Source organism: Nannospalax galili, unplaced genomic scaffold (genome assembly GCF_000622305.1).
Source record: "Nannospalax galili isolate Female #2095 unplaced genomic scaffold, S.galili_v1.0 scaffold960, whole genome shotgun sequence".
In the NCBI taxonomy this organism is placed as follows: Eukaryota; Metazoa; Chordata; class Mammalia; order Rodentia; family Spalacidae; genus Nannospalax; species Nannospalax galili.
In genome coordinates, this window is record NW_008348313.1 from 2120204 (window position 1) to 2135890 (window position 15687).

At 57.9% G+C, this 15687-nt stretch overlaps 2 protein-coding genes across 7 annotated transcripts in view; both read right to left on the reverse strand.

Annotated features, from left to right (window-relative positions):
• Positions 1 to 8236, reverse strand: part of Kcnc3 (potassium voltage-gated channel subfamily C member 3) — a 12548-nt gene extending 4312 nt beyond the window's left edge. For 2 of the 5 annotated variants that reach the window (XM_008845133.1, XM_008845136.1), the window contains exons 1-3: positions 7385 to 8236; positions 2521 to 3628; positions 422 to 616 (exon numbers count right to left, since the gene is read on the reverse strand). In XM_008845133.1, the coding sequence (XP_008843355.1) occupies positions 422 to 616; positions 2521 to 3628; positions 7385 to 8236 (2155 nt within the window). Of the gene's footprint in view, positions 1 to 77; positions 196 to 421; positions 617 to 1308; positions 1365 to 2520; positions 3629 to 7384 lie in introns of those variants that run through there. The other 3 variants (XM_008845135.1, XM_008845134.1, XM_029569355.1) reach the window with 3 other exon arrangements.
• A 3940-nt stretch (positions 8237 to 12176) lies between these two features.
• Napsa (napsin A aspartic peptidase) overlaps positions 12177 to 15687 on the reverse strand; it is a 9963-nt gene continuing 6452 nt past the window's right edge. The window contains exons 5-9 of one of the 2 annotated variants that reach the window (XM_008845137.3): positions 15388 to 15587; positions 13966 to 14088; positions 13737 to 13881; positions 13286 to 13384; positions 12177 to 12478 (exon numbers count right to left, since the gene is read on the reverse strand). In XM_008845137.3, coding sequence (XP_008843359.1) covers positions 12239 to 12478; positions 13286 to 13384; positions 13737 to 13881; positions 13966 to 14088; positions 15388 to 15587 — 807 coding nt within the window. In that variant the 3' untranslated portion in view covers positions 12177 to 12238. The other variant, XM_029569342.1, reaches the window with a different exon arrangement.

Consider the following 15687-nt stretch of genomic DNA (forward strand, 5'->3'; position numbering starts at 1 on the left):
TGGTGAGTGTGTGGATGTGGTGGAGTGCGGTGTGTTGGGCGGTGGGTAGTGTGTGTGGGTTGGGGTGCGTGTGGGTGGGTGGGTTCGTCCACTAGGGGGATATCCAGGCTGCTGCGTTGGCGTTGAGGTCGGGCAAGAAGCTTGGGGGGCCTGGCTTACGCCAGTCTGGGGGGGGCAGTGGGGGAGCACCAGTGGCTGGGGGTAGGGGAAGAGGCCAAAGAGTTGGGGTAGGTAAGGGAGATGGAGATGAAATAGATAGGTGAGGAAACAGGCACAGGGTAAAGGAGAAAGGTGGGGTCTGAGGGGAGAAGGGAGGTGTCGTGCCCCACCCCCATCCCCTCTCCTCCCTCTCCTGGGCAGGGGAGAGAGGAAGGGTTCCCAGGAGGGGGGCATCCCTGGGAGCTCCTGGAGGGCAGCTCACCTTTCCGGATGGAGCCATCAGGGGAAGGGGCATAGTCAGTGACGAGGAAGCAGGCTCGGTCCCGGCTGTAACGACCCCGGCTTCCTGGTGTGATGGGGCTCTTGTCCTCTGGAGACACAGCTGGCTGGTCAATGGCCGGGCAGTCCTCATGGGCTAGTGCGGCTGCTGCTGGGTCCCCGTTGGGACGGGGGTCAGCTACGAGGTAAGGGTCAGAGACATAGAGATTGAAAAGCAAAAAGTGGGGGTGGGGGGATGGAGGGGGGAAGAGACTCCAGGGGCATTGGGGTACAGGGGGGTGCTGGTGAAGTAGCTCTGGGAGGGGCTGGAACTTGGGAAGGATGACTGTAATAGACTGAGGGTGTGGACAGTCATGGGCTGAAGGGCACAGTTGAGCACGAGGAAGTGCCCAGCAGGCCTCTTGTGAGTGGGGAAGGCAACTGGAGTGGGGTGCTTGGTACCAGGAAGGGGTATCTGGGGGAAGTAAGGTGGTTGCTGTGAGCCCAGCGTGGTGGTGCACATCTGTCATCCCATCAGGATGGGTTGGGAGGCTGAGGTAGAAGGATCCTGAGTCTGAGGCCAGCCTGGGCTACTTATAGAGCCCCACCCCCAGAAACAACAACAAATGGTGCTGGGCACAGCCAGCCTAAGGTGCTGAGGGCTGGCTGGGGACAGTGGGATGTCACGGGTTGAGAAGTGGTTGCTTAGGGATAAATGTTGGGTGCTGGGAAGACAGGGTGGGGAAGGGCTGGGAAGGTGACAGGTGAGGGAGGGGAAGGGGGGGTCCCCTAGGTTCTGACTCAAGCTATTTTTAATGGATGGGAAACTGGGTCAGCGGCTGAGGGAGCAAGATGAGGGGCCGACTGGCCTGGATCCCTTTCTTGACCTACTTAAGACCTGGAGGGGTGGCGGTCTCCTCCTTCCTCCAGGACACCCAAGTCACTGCCTGCAAGAAACAGAATCCCCCAGGACACACACACAACACCCACACAGGCAGGTGCCCCTGTCGGCTTCCTCTCCCCATTTTCCCTGGCCTGTCTCTCTCTCTCTCTCTCTCTCTCTCTCTCTCTCTCTCTCTCTCTCTCTCTCTCTCTCTCTCCTGAGATCTCTCTCTCTCTCCTGAGAGCCTTAGCTGGCCTGGAACTCACTATGTAGACTAGGCTGGCATCAGTCTTAAGAGATCTGCCTGCCTCTGCCTCCTGAGTGCTGGGATTAAAGCCATACACCACTATACCTGGCCCTGTCTCCTCCTTTACAATTTTTTTTTCTTGAGATAAGATCTCCCTATACAATCCAGGCTGGTTTTGAACTCGCCGTCATGCTGGGTTGCCTCTTCTCTAAGCAAGGACTCACTGGAGTGCTCTGGGGAACCCTGGCCTCTCCACTGTCCTTCTCTGCAGACCCCACATGGCCTGGAGACCAGAGTGCCCCTGCACCCTGACTGTTTTGCCCACAGAGCCCTCTTGGCCCTGGCTTTTGAGTTTTGCAGGTGTCCCTCTCTGGTCTCCCTGTTGGTTGTTCCCGAACAGTCTCCTGCTACCTTTTCCCCACCGCCAGACTCTCTTCCTCTCCTCTTCAATGACAGGAACACCTGAGTACAAAGACTGCTGCCCTCTCCAGCCTGGGGTGTTGAGCCTATCTGCAGACACTCGCGTACTGTGACAGTCCTGAGACCTGTCCCTACCCCTCTTGGGAGGCACAGGACTCCCCCTGTGTTTTGCCCTGAGCCGCTTCTCTCTGAGTCTCTTTCTGTTTGAGACAGTCTCGTGTAGCTCAGGCTGGCCTTGAACTCATGATCCTCCTGCCTCCAGCTCCCAAGTGCTCGGCTTGCAGCTGTGCCCCACCACACCTGGCTTTCTGAGCCTCTCTTTCCCAACACTTAATCACAACGCTGCTTCTGCCCAGTGGCAGCTCAGAGGAGCCCAGCTGCCAGTCAGTGTTCAGAAACTTTTCCAGTGAAATCCCATTTCAGTGGGTAGGCCCTCTTCTAAATGTTTGTCCTCTACCTCTACTCTGTTGCCTACCATAGCACTCACCCTGAACCTCAAAGATGTACCCCAAATCCTCCCCACCTTCGCCCCCAGTCCCAGTTCAAGCCTCACCTGCTCTGTTGTTTTCAATCACCTCTTCCTGAGCCAGGGGGCAAGGCTCGCCTGGGGCAGGCAGAGGAGGCAACCCCATGATGCCCAGTCCCCCAGCACCTCCCCTGAGCAGCCCGGGGTGCGTGTGGGGTCCTGGCGGGTAGGCCCCAGCCACAGTCACCCCCATAGAGGGTGGTGTGATGGGCGGTGGTGGGCTGATGCCACCACTGCCATGGTGGGGGTGTGGTGGGGGCGGGGGTGGGGGATCAGGCTTGCAGTAGTTGGGTGAGCCAGGCTGTGGGGGCCTCGGGATGTGTTTGTTCTTCTTCTTGGGCAACTTCTGCTTGGCCATTGCCAGTGAATAGTACATGCCAAAGTTGTTGACGATGACAGGCACGGGCATAGCAATGGTCAGCACGCCAGCCAGGGCACACAGTGCCCCAACCAGCATCCCAGACCAAGTCTTGGGATACATGTCTCCATAGCCCAGGGTCGTCATGGTGACTACAGCCCACCAGAAGCCGATGGGGATGTTTTTGAAATAGGTGTGGTTGGAACCCAGGATGTCATCAGGGTCAGCCCCGATGCGCTCTGCGTAATAAATCATGGTGGCAAAGATCAGGACCCCCAGGGCCAGGAAGATAATAAGTAACAAGAATTCGTTGGTGCTGGCCCGGAGCGTGTGGCCCAGTACTCGCAGCCCCACGAAATGACGGGTCAACTTGAAGATGCGCAGGATGCGGACGAAACGGACGACACGCAGGAAACCCAGCACATCCTTGGCTGCCTTGGAGCTGAGCCCCGACAGGCCTACCTCCAGATAGAAGGGCAAGATAGCCACACAGTCGATGATGTTTAAGCTGCTCTTAAGGAACTCCACCTTATCCGGGCAGAAAGTGATGCGCATGAGGAACTCGAAGGTGAACCAGACCACACACACGCCCTCCACGTAGGTCAGGAAGGGCTCGGTCTCCACCTCCACATTGGTGATGTTCTCTGGGGGTGCCCCAGGGATCGGAGAGGCCTGTGTCACTGTCTTGTTGCTGATGTGGATGAAACCCTCATGTGTCTCCAGGCAGAAGGTGGTGATGGAGATGAGGATGAAGAACAGGGAGGCGAAGGCCACATACTGCAGGAGGACGGGAGAGCAGAGGTGACCCACAAGTCATGGTCCGCAGAATCTAAGGACATTTCCGGGGCTTCCCCCAGTCTCCAGAACCCAAATTTGAAGAGAATCCGAGTGTCCCCACCCCAAAATTCTGCAATTTCTGCCTCCATAAACAGGGAAAGAAAGGAACAGTGCTGTATGGCAGGGGCTTGCTGCCACAGACCCTGAGAAGAGCACTGTGACCTCTTACTGTCCCTTAGAACACCCTACCCCACCTCTTGTTCCTTACATTCCATTTGGGGTTCCCTAGAAGGGTCCAAGTACTCTAGGATAGGAGAGACTAAGACGCACTACTACCTGAAGCCAAGGGAAGGGAGGAGGCAGGTGCTGACACAGGATTTATTTTTTTCTGCAGTGCTAGGGACAGAACCCAGGACCTTGTGCATGCTGGGCAAAACACTCTACCCCTAAGCTACATCCCTGGCCCTCTTTCTAGCTTTTACTTTGAGAGAGGGTCTAGTTAATGAGTCCATGCTGGACTTGAATTCGCAGTCCTCCTGCCTGAGCCTCCTGAGTAGCTGGGATGACAGACCTTCATGCCACCAGGCCCAGCTCAAAAGCCTGGGCTTGAATCTGTCAAACTTAAGCAAGGATTAAGCTTTCTGGATCTCAATTTTGTTTTTTCATGGGATTGTTATGGAGATTAGGTGAGTGCAGAGGGCTTGCTTCCAAAAACTGTTTGGCAGGGTGCCCAGAACACAGTGAGATCCGAGCTGTTACTAGGGTACGGCTGATCAGTTAGTGGGGGGCAAGGATGAGGGGGTCAGAGAATGGCCAGGATCTAAGGACCCCAATGTAATATCCAGACCCCTGGGAAGGGAAGAGAGATTTCGATGGGGACCCCAGGAAACACAGGGGAAAGAATAGATGTGGGGTGGGGGGGTCATGCTTTAGAGTAAGGCTTTGAAGAGTTAAGGCAGGGAAGAGTAAAGAGGGTTAGGGTTAGGGTTAGGACCCGGGAGGGCTGAGGGTTCCAGGGAGGTAGGCCAGGGGCCTAGATTTTGGGGCAGGGCCAGAGCCCAAGGACTAGGGGGTGGGTAGCCTGTGCCATGTCAAGGTAGGGGGCCCAGAGTCATGCTACACAGGGTAAGGTGATGAGGAGGGGCTGAGTCAAGTTCTGGGAGAAAGCAGGCTACAGATCAAGGCCATGGGGATGGCTGTTTCGTCAGATAGGAAAAGGGGGAGGGGACTGGAAAGGGAAAGAGGGGTGTAGAAACGAAGAGGAGGCTCCTCCGTAAGATGGGAAGTGGTGGGGCAAAGGCATGGACTGGGGGGCTGGACTTTAAATATGGACCTGAGAAGGCAGCCGAGGTAGGGCCCCTTAGCCTTAGGGTGGTCTGGGCCGGGGTCAGCATGGACCACTTTTGCACCCTCTCGGTTTCTCCGCAGTGGTGGAAAAGGCCAGAGGCCTCCGCAGAGCGCATGCCCCGTACCTCCCCGCCCCCACTGCGGTGCCGCATCCTGCGCTGCGCGGTGGGGGCGGGCCGGCCGGGCCGGGTAGCGGGGCGCGCGGCGGCCAGCACCGCGGCCAGCTCCCCCGCCGCAGTGCGCAGCCGCAGTGACCGAGGCGCCTCCTTAACCCCTTCCAGGCTTAAGCGTTGCAAGCCAGCTGCGCAGCCGCAGTGCCAACCGCCACAAGGCGAGAGGCCCAAGCGCCAGGAGCTCGCTTAACTCCTTCCCTCCCCGGGGGCTCGAGGGAAGGTGGGCACCGCGCCGCAGTGCACGGCTGCAGGGCCGGTTTTACCCTTCACCCCGGGGTGACGCAAAAGTAGAAGCAATGGGAGGGTACCGAGATTCTGTGGGAAGGAAAAGAGGCGAGGGAGAGGGCTGCAGGGGGGCCGGACCCTGTGGGAGCTGGCCAGTCTTCCCAACTTCCAAGCAGCCCTGCCCGAAGGCTGGAAAGCACTCGGCACACCTCGGATACTCGAAAAAACGTGTGCAAGAAATAAAAGAATGACCTCCGTACCCTAGCGTGACCATCACCGAGACGCCATCTCAGCTTCAGCACCCTTCAATAGGGTCACGTCACGGGAGGGGAGGGCGCCCCAGGTCACCGAGTGGGGCAGGAGATGCGCCGAGGCCCGAAGGGGCATCCGGGGCCACGTCTCTCTCGCTCCCTTTTTCTTCGCACTACCCCCTCCCCCCACTGAACCCCAAATGTCGCCAACTCAGCGCTTCCCAGGGACTAAACTTTCTCCGGCCCCCCTCCCCCGCACCCCCCCCCCCACCGCACGAATGCGGCACTGCGGCTCCACGTCCTTCCCGGCCCAGGACGCGGTACAGCGGGCGGGGGGGGCGCACTCACTCTTCCGGGGTTTGGGCTTCCCCCTCGGGAGGCTGGAAGGGGGCTCCTGGATCCCTCTCCTTCCCCCACTTTTGCCAGTGTCCCCTCCGTTCCTGAACTTACTCTCCTAACTTTTCCTATACTCTCTTGCGGGGCGGGGGGCGTGTGGGGTGAGTCTTATACACAGGGAGAAGTTTAGGATAGGCTTGGGGGAACTTCGGGGAGGGTATGGGTATCCAAGGGCTTAGGAGCCTAACCAGGAGGGAATTTGGAGGGAATCTGGGGATTTTGAGGGAGGTGAGGCTCCGGGAGAGAGGAGGGACTGGAAAGTCCTGGGTTACTCCAGGGAAGGCCGGGGGAGGAGAACTAGGCAGGGGAAGTGGACCCAAGACAGGAGACAAAGAATTGGAGCTACCTTCAGAAGTTTCTGGGCTGATGACTTGGGAGTGGGAGAGGAATAAGTCCCAAAGTTTGAGGTGAGAAACAGTGAACAGTCATTTGGTATACTGAGAAGGAACTGGAGTTGGGTGGGGTGTGGAAGTGGAGGGTTCCCAGAGACAGAGTGCTGTGTGCAGTCGGAAGAGAGCAACTGGGGGGAAAGGGATACTGGGGGTGCTGGTGAGTAAAGAGAGTGTGGGACTCTGCAAGAAGTGTGACCAGATTTCGGGAAGTAACTGCCTTTCTCAGCACAGTGTGGGGAATCCTTGGCAGGCAGTTGGGGTAGAAGATGAAGGATCTGAAGAGAGAGGAGTTCTAGAAGAGAGGATGCCCCAAGACAGAGTAGTAGCCACAGTATGGGGAAACTGTCCTAACTAAAGCCAGTAGTTTGGGGGTTCAGGGAGGGAGGCCCAGGGGGTTCCGCGGTGGGGAGTCTTGTTTGAAAGTGAAAGATCACAACCAACCTGGAGACCGAGTGTTGGAGGCAGAGAGATCTAAGAGTTGGGCCCAGGGGGAATTGGGGAGTGGGACGGGGGACGACACTAAAGAGAACCAACTGAATAGACAGCTTCGGGGGTCTGGGAGGGGGGAGAATGGGGGGCAGTGTCCCCACGACCTAAGGCACTGAGGACTGGCTTCTGAGGGTCCAAGCGTCCAAGGGATGGTAACGGGAGGTTTGGAGGGCCAGGACACTCTGAGGGCTTGGGGAAGGTCTCTGAGTTGTCAGAGGTAAGTTTCCAAGGATCGAGGGTGGCTTGGAGCAGCCAGGTGGGGTTTGGAAAGTCCGGGAGACGCTAAAGGTGGGAGAGGGCCCTGTCTTTGGAGGACCTGGTGGCAGGGCGGCTGGGAAAGGAGGGAATGTGTTTGGAGAGGTGCAGGAAATTCCAGCTGAGAGAAGGAAAGGCTTCTGGGGGCGGGGTGGGGGGCACGACACGGGGAGTGCCTAGAAGACAGGGCTGGGGAAAGGGTAGGGGGTGCTCAGAGAGCGCGCTCACCCTGGCGGCCCGTGACGAGTAGGGGTCCTCGAAAAGCGCCCACACGCGGGGTTGCCAGCGGCGCCACCATGTGCCGCCCGCGCCGCCCGCGCCCCCGGGGGGTCCCCCGGCGCCACCCGCGTCCTGGAAACACAGGCGCTTGAGCTCGCCGCCCGCCCCGTCCAGGCCACCGCCCGCGCCCGCCTCGTCGTCCAGGCCCGCGTCGTGGGCGCCCCCGGCGTTGGCGGCGTTGGCGGAGCCCGAGGAGTCCGGGGCCTCGAAGGAGTCGAGCGCCTCTTCCGCGTCGCGGTGCTGCCGGTAGGTCATCCAGCAGCAGGCCTCCACGTCCGTCTCGTCGATGCCCCAGAAGCCCAGCTCCTCCTCGAAGAGCGGCCCGCACACGTCCGCCGGGCAGTGCAGCTTCCCGGTGCGGTAGTAGTTGAGCACGTAGGCGAAGACGCCCGGGTGGCGGTCGAAGAAGAACTCGTCGGCGCCCGGGTCGTAGTCGAAGCGCGCGGCAGCCTCGGGTTCGGTCAGCCCGGCCAGCCGCGTCCCGGGCAGTGTGCGCAGCGTGGAGCGGTACGTCTCATGGCGCACGCCGCCCACGTTAATCACGATCTTACCACTGTCGCCACCGCCGCCGCCGTGCCGCCCCATGGCCACCGCCGGCAGCCCGGGGCATGGCTCGGCGCAACGGCCCCCGGGCCCGCGAGGAAGCGGGGGACCCGCCGGGGACGCAGCGGTGTCGGGCTGCGCACGCTGCGGGGACGGCGGCGGGGACTCTGGTGGCTGTGGCGCCGGCGGCGGCTGCTGATGCTGCTTGCCGGCCCCCTGGCGCCCGCGGAAGGACAACACGCACACTGAACTCAGCATTGGATGGGGAGGCGGGGCGGGAGGGGCGGGGCCGCCCGGGGCGGGGCCCGGACGGAGAGGCCGCGATGATTGGCTGGGAAGAGGCGCTGCATGGCCGGGGCGGGCCTGGAGGGGGCGGGGACAGGTGTGATTGGAGAGGTGGAGGAGACCGAGCGCCGCGGGGCGGGGATCCGAGGGGAGGAGGCCGACTGATAGGTCTGGGCGAGCCAACGCTAGGCGGACTCTCGAGTAGCGTAGCTGGAGAAGGTGAGGTTGCTCAGGGCTCTCGGTGATTGGATATTCCGCAGAGGAGGGGCGGGGCGTCGAGGGGACCCTAAAAATGCCTAGCTCAGCAGCACCGGGAAAATGGGAAAGAGCTGGGTGTGGCGGTGCACCTCGGCGATCCTGGCACTTGGGGAGGTAGAGGCAGGAGGGTCACGAGTTCAAGGGCATCCTCTGTTGTGTAGAGAGATGGAGGCCAGCCTGGGCTGCCAGCGACTCTGCCTCAATGTGTGTGTGTGTGTGTGTGTGTGTGTGTGTGTGTGTGTATGGTGTCTCCATATATATGGAGACTTAATCGGATTTTTTTGAAGGGGAAGGGACCACAGTAGGAGAAATCGAAAGGAACAAAAAAAGTAACCAAAGAGGTCACCCACCGGGCCTAAAGCCCCAGCAGGCCAGACCTAGACTGGACAGGCAGAGGGCAGGGCTGAGTGACAGACTGGACGGGTCGGGAGGGGGGAGGGGCGAGAACATTAATACTCCTGATTGGGCCGGGACAGTGAAAGGGCGGGTTTTACCTCGGGGGTGGGGGAATTGAAGGTGGAGGTGAGACCCGAAAAGTGACAGTTGAGGGGGTAGGGGTGGAGTAGGGATACAGGATAGCAGTGGGATGCTAAGGGGATGGAGAGCAACCAGCGCCTTCAGGAGTCCTCCAGGCTGATGGGATGGATGCCGGACCCGAATGGTTTGGAATCCACTACGCTGAGCAGAGGGGAAGGACGAGGAATGGAGAGGCGGGGTGAGGGGAGAGGAGGGGAATGGTCTACTAGGACTTAGGGGGCGGGGAAGAGCGTCCAACAGCTGTAGGAAAGCAGGGGGGGGGCAGACACTACACTGTGCGGACTGGAGGGCCCAGAGATGGGTAAGTGCAGTGAGGACAGGGTGCAGGACTGGCAGGGAGAACCAGAGCCCCTCGCCCCCACCCCGCAGTGATGGGCAAGGTCAGGGGGAAGGGGACGGGGTTGTGGGGGGGGGCGGCGCCACAGCGAAGCGAACCACCTCCAATCGGCAAAGTCCCGCCCTCCCCCCCCCCCGCGCGCTCCTGGGCTCGGGGCGGCAGTGCGCAGGTGCAGCAGCTGCGGCGGGGGCTGCGGTGGGAGGCGGCGCCTGCGGGAGCGAAGAGGGCGGGTCAGGGGCTGCGGCGGTGCTGGCCCGCCGCCTCCCGCTGCGGTAGCCAAGCGGGTTCGTATCCCCACCCCACCCTGACCCCGCTTCTGTACCTGTTGTGCGCCTTTTCCATGGTGTTTCTGAGATTCGCCCCCTCTGTTCCGACAGCTTTGGGTGTCTGGTCCCTCTTTTCTAAGTCTGTCTTTCTCTCGTTCTCCGTCTCCGTCTGTCTCTCTCTGTCTTTCTGTCTCTGCCCCCCTCCTCTGGGTTTCTGCTTCTCTCTCTCCTCTGTCCCCCTCTGTCTCTGGGTCTCTGTCTCTCTCTGGGTCTTCGTCTCTGTCCGTCTTAAGTCTCTCTCTCTGTTCCTCTCTCTGGGTCTCTGTCCCTTTCGTTCTAGGTCTCTGACTCCCCCCTCTAGGTCTCTGTCTCTGTCCTCTGTGTATTCTCTCTCTTCTCTCTCTCTCTCTCTCTTTCTTTTTGAGACAGGGTCTCCCTATAGCCCCAGCTGTCCTGGAACTCACTATGTAGACCAGGCTGGCCTCGAACTCACAAAGATCCGCCTGCCTCTGCCTCCCAAGTGCTGGGATTAAAGGTGTGCGCCATCACGCCCGGCATATTCTCTCTATGTCTCTGTCTCTCCCCCTCTCTAGGTCTCTGACCCCCCCCCCAGGTCTCTGTAACTCTTGTGTCTGGGCCTCTGCTCCCCCTCTCTTTTTGTCTCTGTCCTCTGTTCTCTCTCTCTCTCTCTCTCTCTCTCTCTCTCTCTCTCTCTTTCTCCAACACTCAGTCTAACCCCATCTGCATCACTGCAGTTGGAGAATTGGGGCCTGTCCTGCAGTCAGAGGAGGGAAACTTAGGGTCCCCCATCCTCTGAAGCTCTCAAGCCTCTGATGGACCCATCAGGCAGAGAAAAGACAGAGGCGTTTCCTACCCCTCCGAACCCCGAATTCTGGCATGTCTCAGGGAGAAGTAGTACCTCTTGCTGTAAAGCTTTGGGGAAGGGGTTCCCAGGCCAGTTGGGGTCGGGTTGCAGGCTGGAGCAGGGGCCAGGGTAGGAACTGGGGTAAGGGCCTAAGTCACCATCCACGGTCACACCCCACCTCCACCCTGACTTCCAGCTTTTGACAGCAGGGCACGGGATCCAGTTACCAAATAAATCAGAGATTTTTGCAGAAGTCAGAAGGTGTGGTGAGGAGGAGGCTGGGGGAAGGAAACCGAGACTAGGGAGGTGGGGAGAGAGGGCAGGCAAGGCGTCTCAGGAAGAACAAGACTCCCCAGAGCCCTGGGAAATTTGGGTGTCGTCACTCCCAAGACCTCACCAGGACATGGCGGGGGGTGGGGTGGGGGGCGTGTCGGCCGGAAATCGCTACTCGATTAGAGACTGGTTGGGGCTCGGCTTCCTGGACAGCTATGCTCAGAGACCAGAGTCCAGGCTGAGCGAGGGGACACCAGGAGGATGTCCGCCCTCTTAAGTCCTTTCCTTACCACTATTACCCCCCTCGCTCCCCCCCCACTGTCCCCTCCCCCATACCCTGCCACTGGGTACCAGTCTGCCCTTCCTGTGCTTCTAGGATGTTTTCTGCTCCGAATCCCCATCCCATCCCTTCGGTGCCAAATCCAATAGTCTCAATAAAACGGAGAATGTGGAGACACTGCTTAAGAAACCTCCCCCCCCAGCACTTTGTACCCTCCTCCAAGCTCAGATTCCAGTGGGGAATCCTTTTGCTCTAAGGGCTTTAAGCTGTCTTCCGCCCCCAAGATCTGGAGCCTCCGCCCCCTCCCACGTACTCACCCCAGGTCAAGACGCAGAGGGGATGGAGGGGGCGGGGAAACCTGGCGATGGGGGAGGGGTGACCCAGCCCCAGCAGCTCTGGGCAGCTAGAGGCCACGGAGGGGAGTTGTGACATCACCACGGGAGAAGGGGCAGCCCCTGCTCCCCCCGCCCCAGCCCGGGGGCTTCAAGCTCCGCCTTCATGGCCGACCCAGGGGTCCCGGAATCCCCAGGGAGAAGTGTAGAGCTCAGAATTGGTGACCCCCTTTCCTTAAAACATGGATGGGGAACCCTTTACTGATTTCACCCCCAAAGCCACCTGTCGCTGTCATCGCGACCTGTCGCCGCCTCTCAACGCTTGTGGCTGTGGCCACCCCCGCCGCTGAGATGAACCGCGAACAAGAAATGAACTACAACATCCGTGATGCTCCGCGGTACACAGGCCTTTGATACAGGCTGTGGAGGCCAAGAGCTTCATGGGAATTGTAGTTCCCGCCCTACTCCCTGCCATGCACCCTGCTTAAATAGGTTGTTTCTCTTCCCTTCCTTCTCTTAACTCCAGAGGCCAGAACATTCATTTTCTCTTCCTGAAAGTGACAAAGTGACCCAGGTGGGTTCATTCAATGGAAACTGGATTTTTTTGTCTTTTTGAGACAGGGTCTCCCTGTAGCCCCAAGCTGTCCTGGAACTCACTATGTAGACCAGGCTGGCCTTGAACTCACAGAGATCCGCCTGCCTCTGCCTCCCGAGTGCTGGGATTAAAGGCGTGCGCCACCACGCCGGGCCTGGATATTTTTTTTTTATTTTTATTTTTTTCTTTACTGGAAAGCCAGATCTCCGTGGCCATCCCGTGCGCGGGCACCCTAACCAGGGCGTCCGCTGGAGAACTGCGCCTGCGCGGCCTCGCCCCCTCCGCGACCAGCTACTCTTGACCGAGCCTTAGCTAGGCCCACGCGGGGTCCACTCTTCTTATCCCCGCGGTCGAAGACGGCCACGTAGGACCCCAAGAAGACGTCACCGAGGATCCAGAGGGGTCCAGCTGGTTTGGGGATGTCCAAGGCCTGGAAGCCGGACAAGCAGAGGCCGAAGTCACTGTGAAGAATCTGCAGGGCGACAACACTGGGTCATTGGTGTCACGGATTCCGGCCTTGACTGTTCCCTTCGCCTTGCCCTTTGCACACAAGTGAAGCCAAAGAGTGTTGACATGCTGGAGCAGGCCTGTGAGCCCAGCCCTGGGGAGGTTGAAGCAAGAGGATGGAGAGTTCAAGGCCAGCCTGGGCTACATAGCAAAACTCTGTCTCAAAAAAAGAAAGGCAACCAACAGGATGGCTCGGCTAATTAAGGCATTTGCCGCCAAACCTGATGACCTGAGTTAGATCCCCTGGTCCCACATGGTAGGAGCAAACCAATTCCTGCAAGTTGTCCTCTGACCCTACACACACTCTGTAGCTCCTGAACACACATGCACATGCACACAAAATAAAACGTAATTCTCTCTATATATTTTTTATTTTATGTGTATAAGTGTTTTGCCTGCATGTATGTAACTGCACCCTTGTCATGCAATGCCTTCGGAGGTCAGAAGAGGGTGTTGGATTCCCCTGGAACTAGAGTGTGGGTGCTGGGAATTGAACCCAGGTCCTCTGCAAGAGCAGCCAGTGGTCTTAACTGCTGAGCCATCTCTTCGGCCCAAATGAAGGTAATTTTAAAAGAAGGAAAGGAAGGAAAAGAAGGCAAAGTTGAAGCCACGCACTGTGGCCCAGGCCTTTAATCTCACCCTCCAGAGGCAGAGGCACGAGGATCACTGTGAATTGGAGGCTAGCCTGGTTTCCTGGCGGACTCAGAGTCCCAGCTCCACCCTAACAAACTACCACATCTGTTACTTTGATGTCATTATGACAGCTGCTTACCTTGATGATGTAGTCCTGGCCTGTGAGGTTAAACCAGACTCCTCCGAGGCTGAGGGAGACTGGGGGAAGTTCTGGGATCTTTGAGCACTGAATGAGATACTAAGGAAAAGATGAATGATGAAGGTAAGAGATTCTGGCCCTGTTCAAGTGTCTCTTCTAGCTCTCTAGGGCTCTAGTGTAAAGCTTATATTGAGCAATCAGGTATTCTGGGCCTTGAGTGAAAAGGCTTTCAGGAATTGATACTCCCCCATGCCCCACCCACCACCAGTCACTCAAAACACACCTAGGATGCACTTGCTTACTCCCACTGGCTACCGTGTCACTCAAACTCTCAGTTTGGATACCTCCTAATTACCTGCTTCCTTCCCTCAGACCTCAGCATCCCACCCAAAGTCTACCATCCAGCTCCATCAGCCTCCACAGCCCACCCCACACCTAGAATGTGTCTCACCTGCCCAGCTAAGAAGGGAAATCCCCCAATAGCCATATTCAGGGCCCGGATCTCCTCACTGGGTCCTGTGATGAGGGATGTGCCTGTGTCCAGGATAGCACTGCAGCCGTGGGCACAGAGATACAGCCCCGTGCCAACCTTCACACTGTAAGGGGGAACAAGGTCATCAGAGGCAGGGTCCTAGGAGTCCAGACCCCCGACTCCAGCCTCATGAAACCAGGCTCCTTACCTGTCCATGTGGACCTGCCAGTAGGCAGGGACGGTGATTGGCACAAAGGTGAGGGGAGGGATATAGTGAGCCGGGTCTGAGCCCCCCAGGACCAGCTCTCCTCCATCAGAACCCTCAGAAACCCTGCAGAGGCAGAGTGTTGTATGAGGCCGACCTTTCTTTCACCTGCCAACCCAGAGGGGACCACGGATGGGGTAGAGGGATGTGGGCAGGTCCTGGATGTTGAGACTGGAAGGCAAGAGTGAAGGAACACCAGCCTGGCCTTGGGGGCACAGGCCTGTGATCCCAGCTACTCCAGAGGTTGAAGCAGGAGGATGACAAGTATAAGGTCAACTGGGCAACTTAGAGCCTGTATCAAAATAAAAGGTACAAAGAGTGTGCAGGGTGTGGCACAGTGGTAGAGCCCTTGCCTAGCATACCTCAGTGAGGGACTGGGGTGTGGCTCAGTGTAGGGCCTCTGGATTCCCTCCCTAGTACTACAAGAGAAATAAATACACAATCCTTAGGCATAATCAGTTGGCCAGAAGTGACAGGAAGAAGGGTTGGGGAAGGCATGGGAGGTCAACTAGGAAGAAGGAAGGACATCTGAGTGGGTTGGGTGTTTGGGTGACTGTGGGCACCGTATTTTCTGACTATGTGTTATGGTCACTGGGAGGGAGGCCAGAGGCTTCCTGGGTGATGAGTGGGTCTTTTTTGTTTGTTTGTTCAAAGATTTGTATTTGTATTTTATGTACAAATTGGGGCTTATTGGGGCCAGAAGAAGGCGTTGGATCCCCTGGAACTAGAGCTATAGGTGATTGTTAGCCGACATATGGGGGCTGAGAACCAAACTCTGCAAGAGCAGCTAGTGCTCTCAACTGCTGAGCCATCTCTCTAACCCCATGTTTGATTGTTTGAGACAGAGTTTCCTGTAGCCCTGTCAGGCTTCAAACTCACTATGTAATGGAGGATGATCTTAAACTCCTGATCCTCCTGCTTCTGCCTCCTGTGTGCTGCGATAACGGGCATTTTCCGTCATGCCTGGCTGTGAGGGGGATTTCTGAGCATAAGGCTGCAGTTCTTAAGAGTGGGTAAAGGGTCATCCTACCTCCTGTTGCATTTTCCACTGCAATGTGAGCTCTCTTTAGGGTGACCTAAGAGCTCTTCAAGTGGAGTTGGCCTAGGCATGGAATTTCCTGTTTGATTGGGAAACCTCAGGCATTATGAACCAGTGGTGAGTGTCTTTGGTACATCTTGTCACATAAGATGTGTGACTTCTCAGCTTTCTATGTTGGGTAAGTGCTTTCCTGAAAGCTGGGGGTGGGGGAGACTGTCTTCCTGTCAGGACATAGGACTTCCTGTACTGAATAACAGACTTCTTTGAAGGTGATGTTTTGGGGGCTAGGACCCATAGATATGGAGATACCCCAACCCGCGCAATACCTGTTGAGGTAAAAAGAAAAGACTGGCTTCTCCAGAAGCCCCTGCTCCAACAGCGTATCCAGTGGGGGCCGAACTCCTCCCACCGCCAGAGAAGGGAAACCGAGGCCCAGGATCCCATCGAAGTGGGCAAAAGCGAAGATCAGGCTGGGTTCCCAGAGAGCCTCCCCGAACGTCACAGGGTCACCTTTGATCCCTCCGATCTAAGGATACATTGCGAAGAGACCAGTTACTTCTAGAAAGACATTCTATGAAACTGCCTGCAGCGTGAACGTGAAGCCCCGCCCCCTTCCAGAGGTCCCA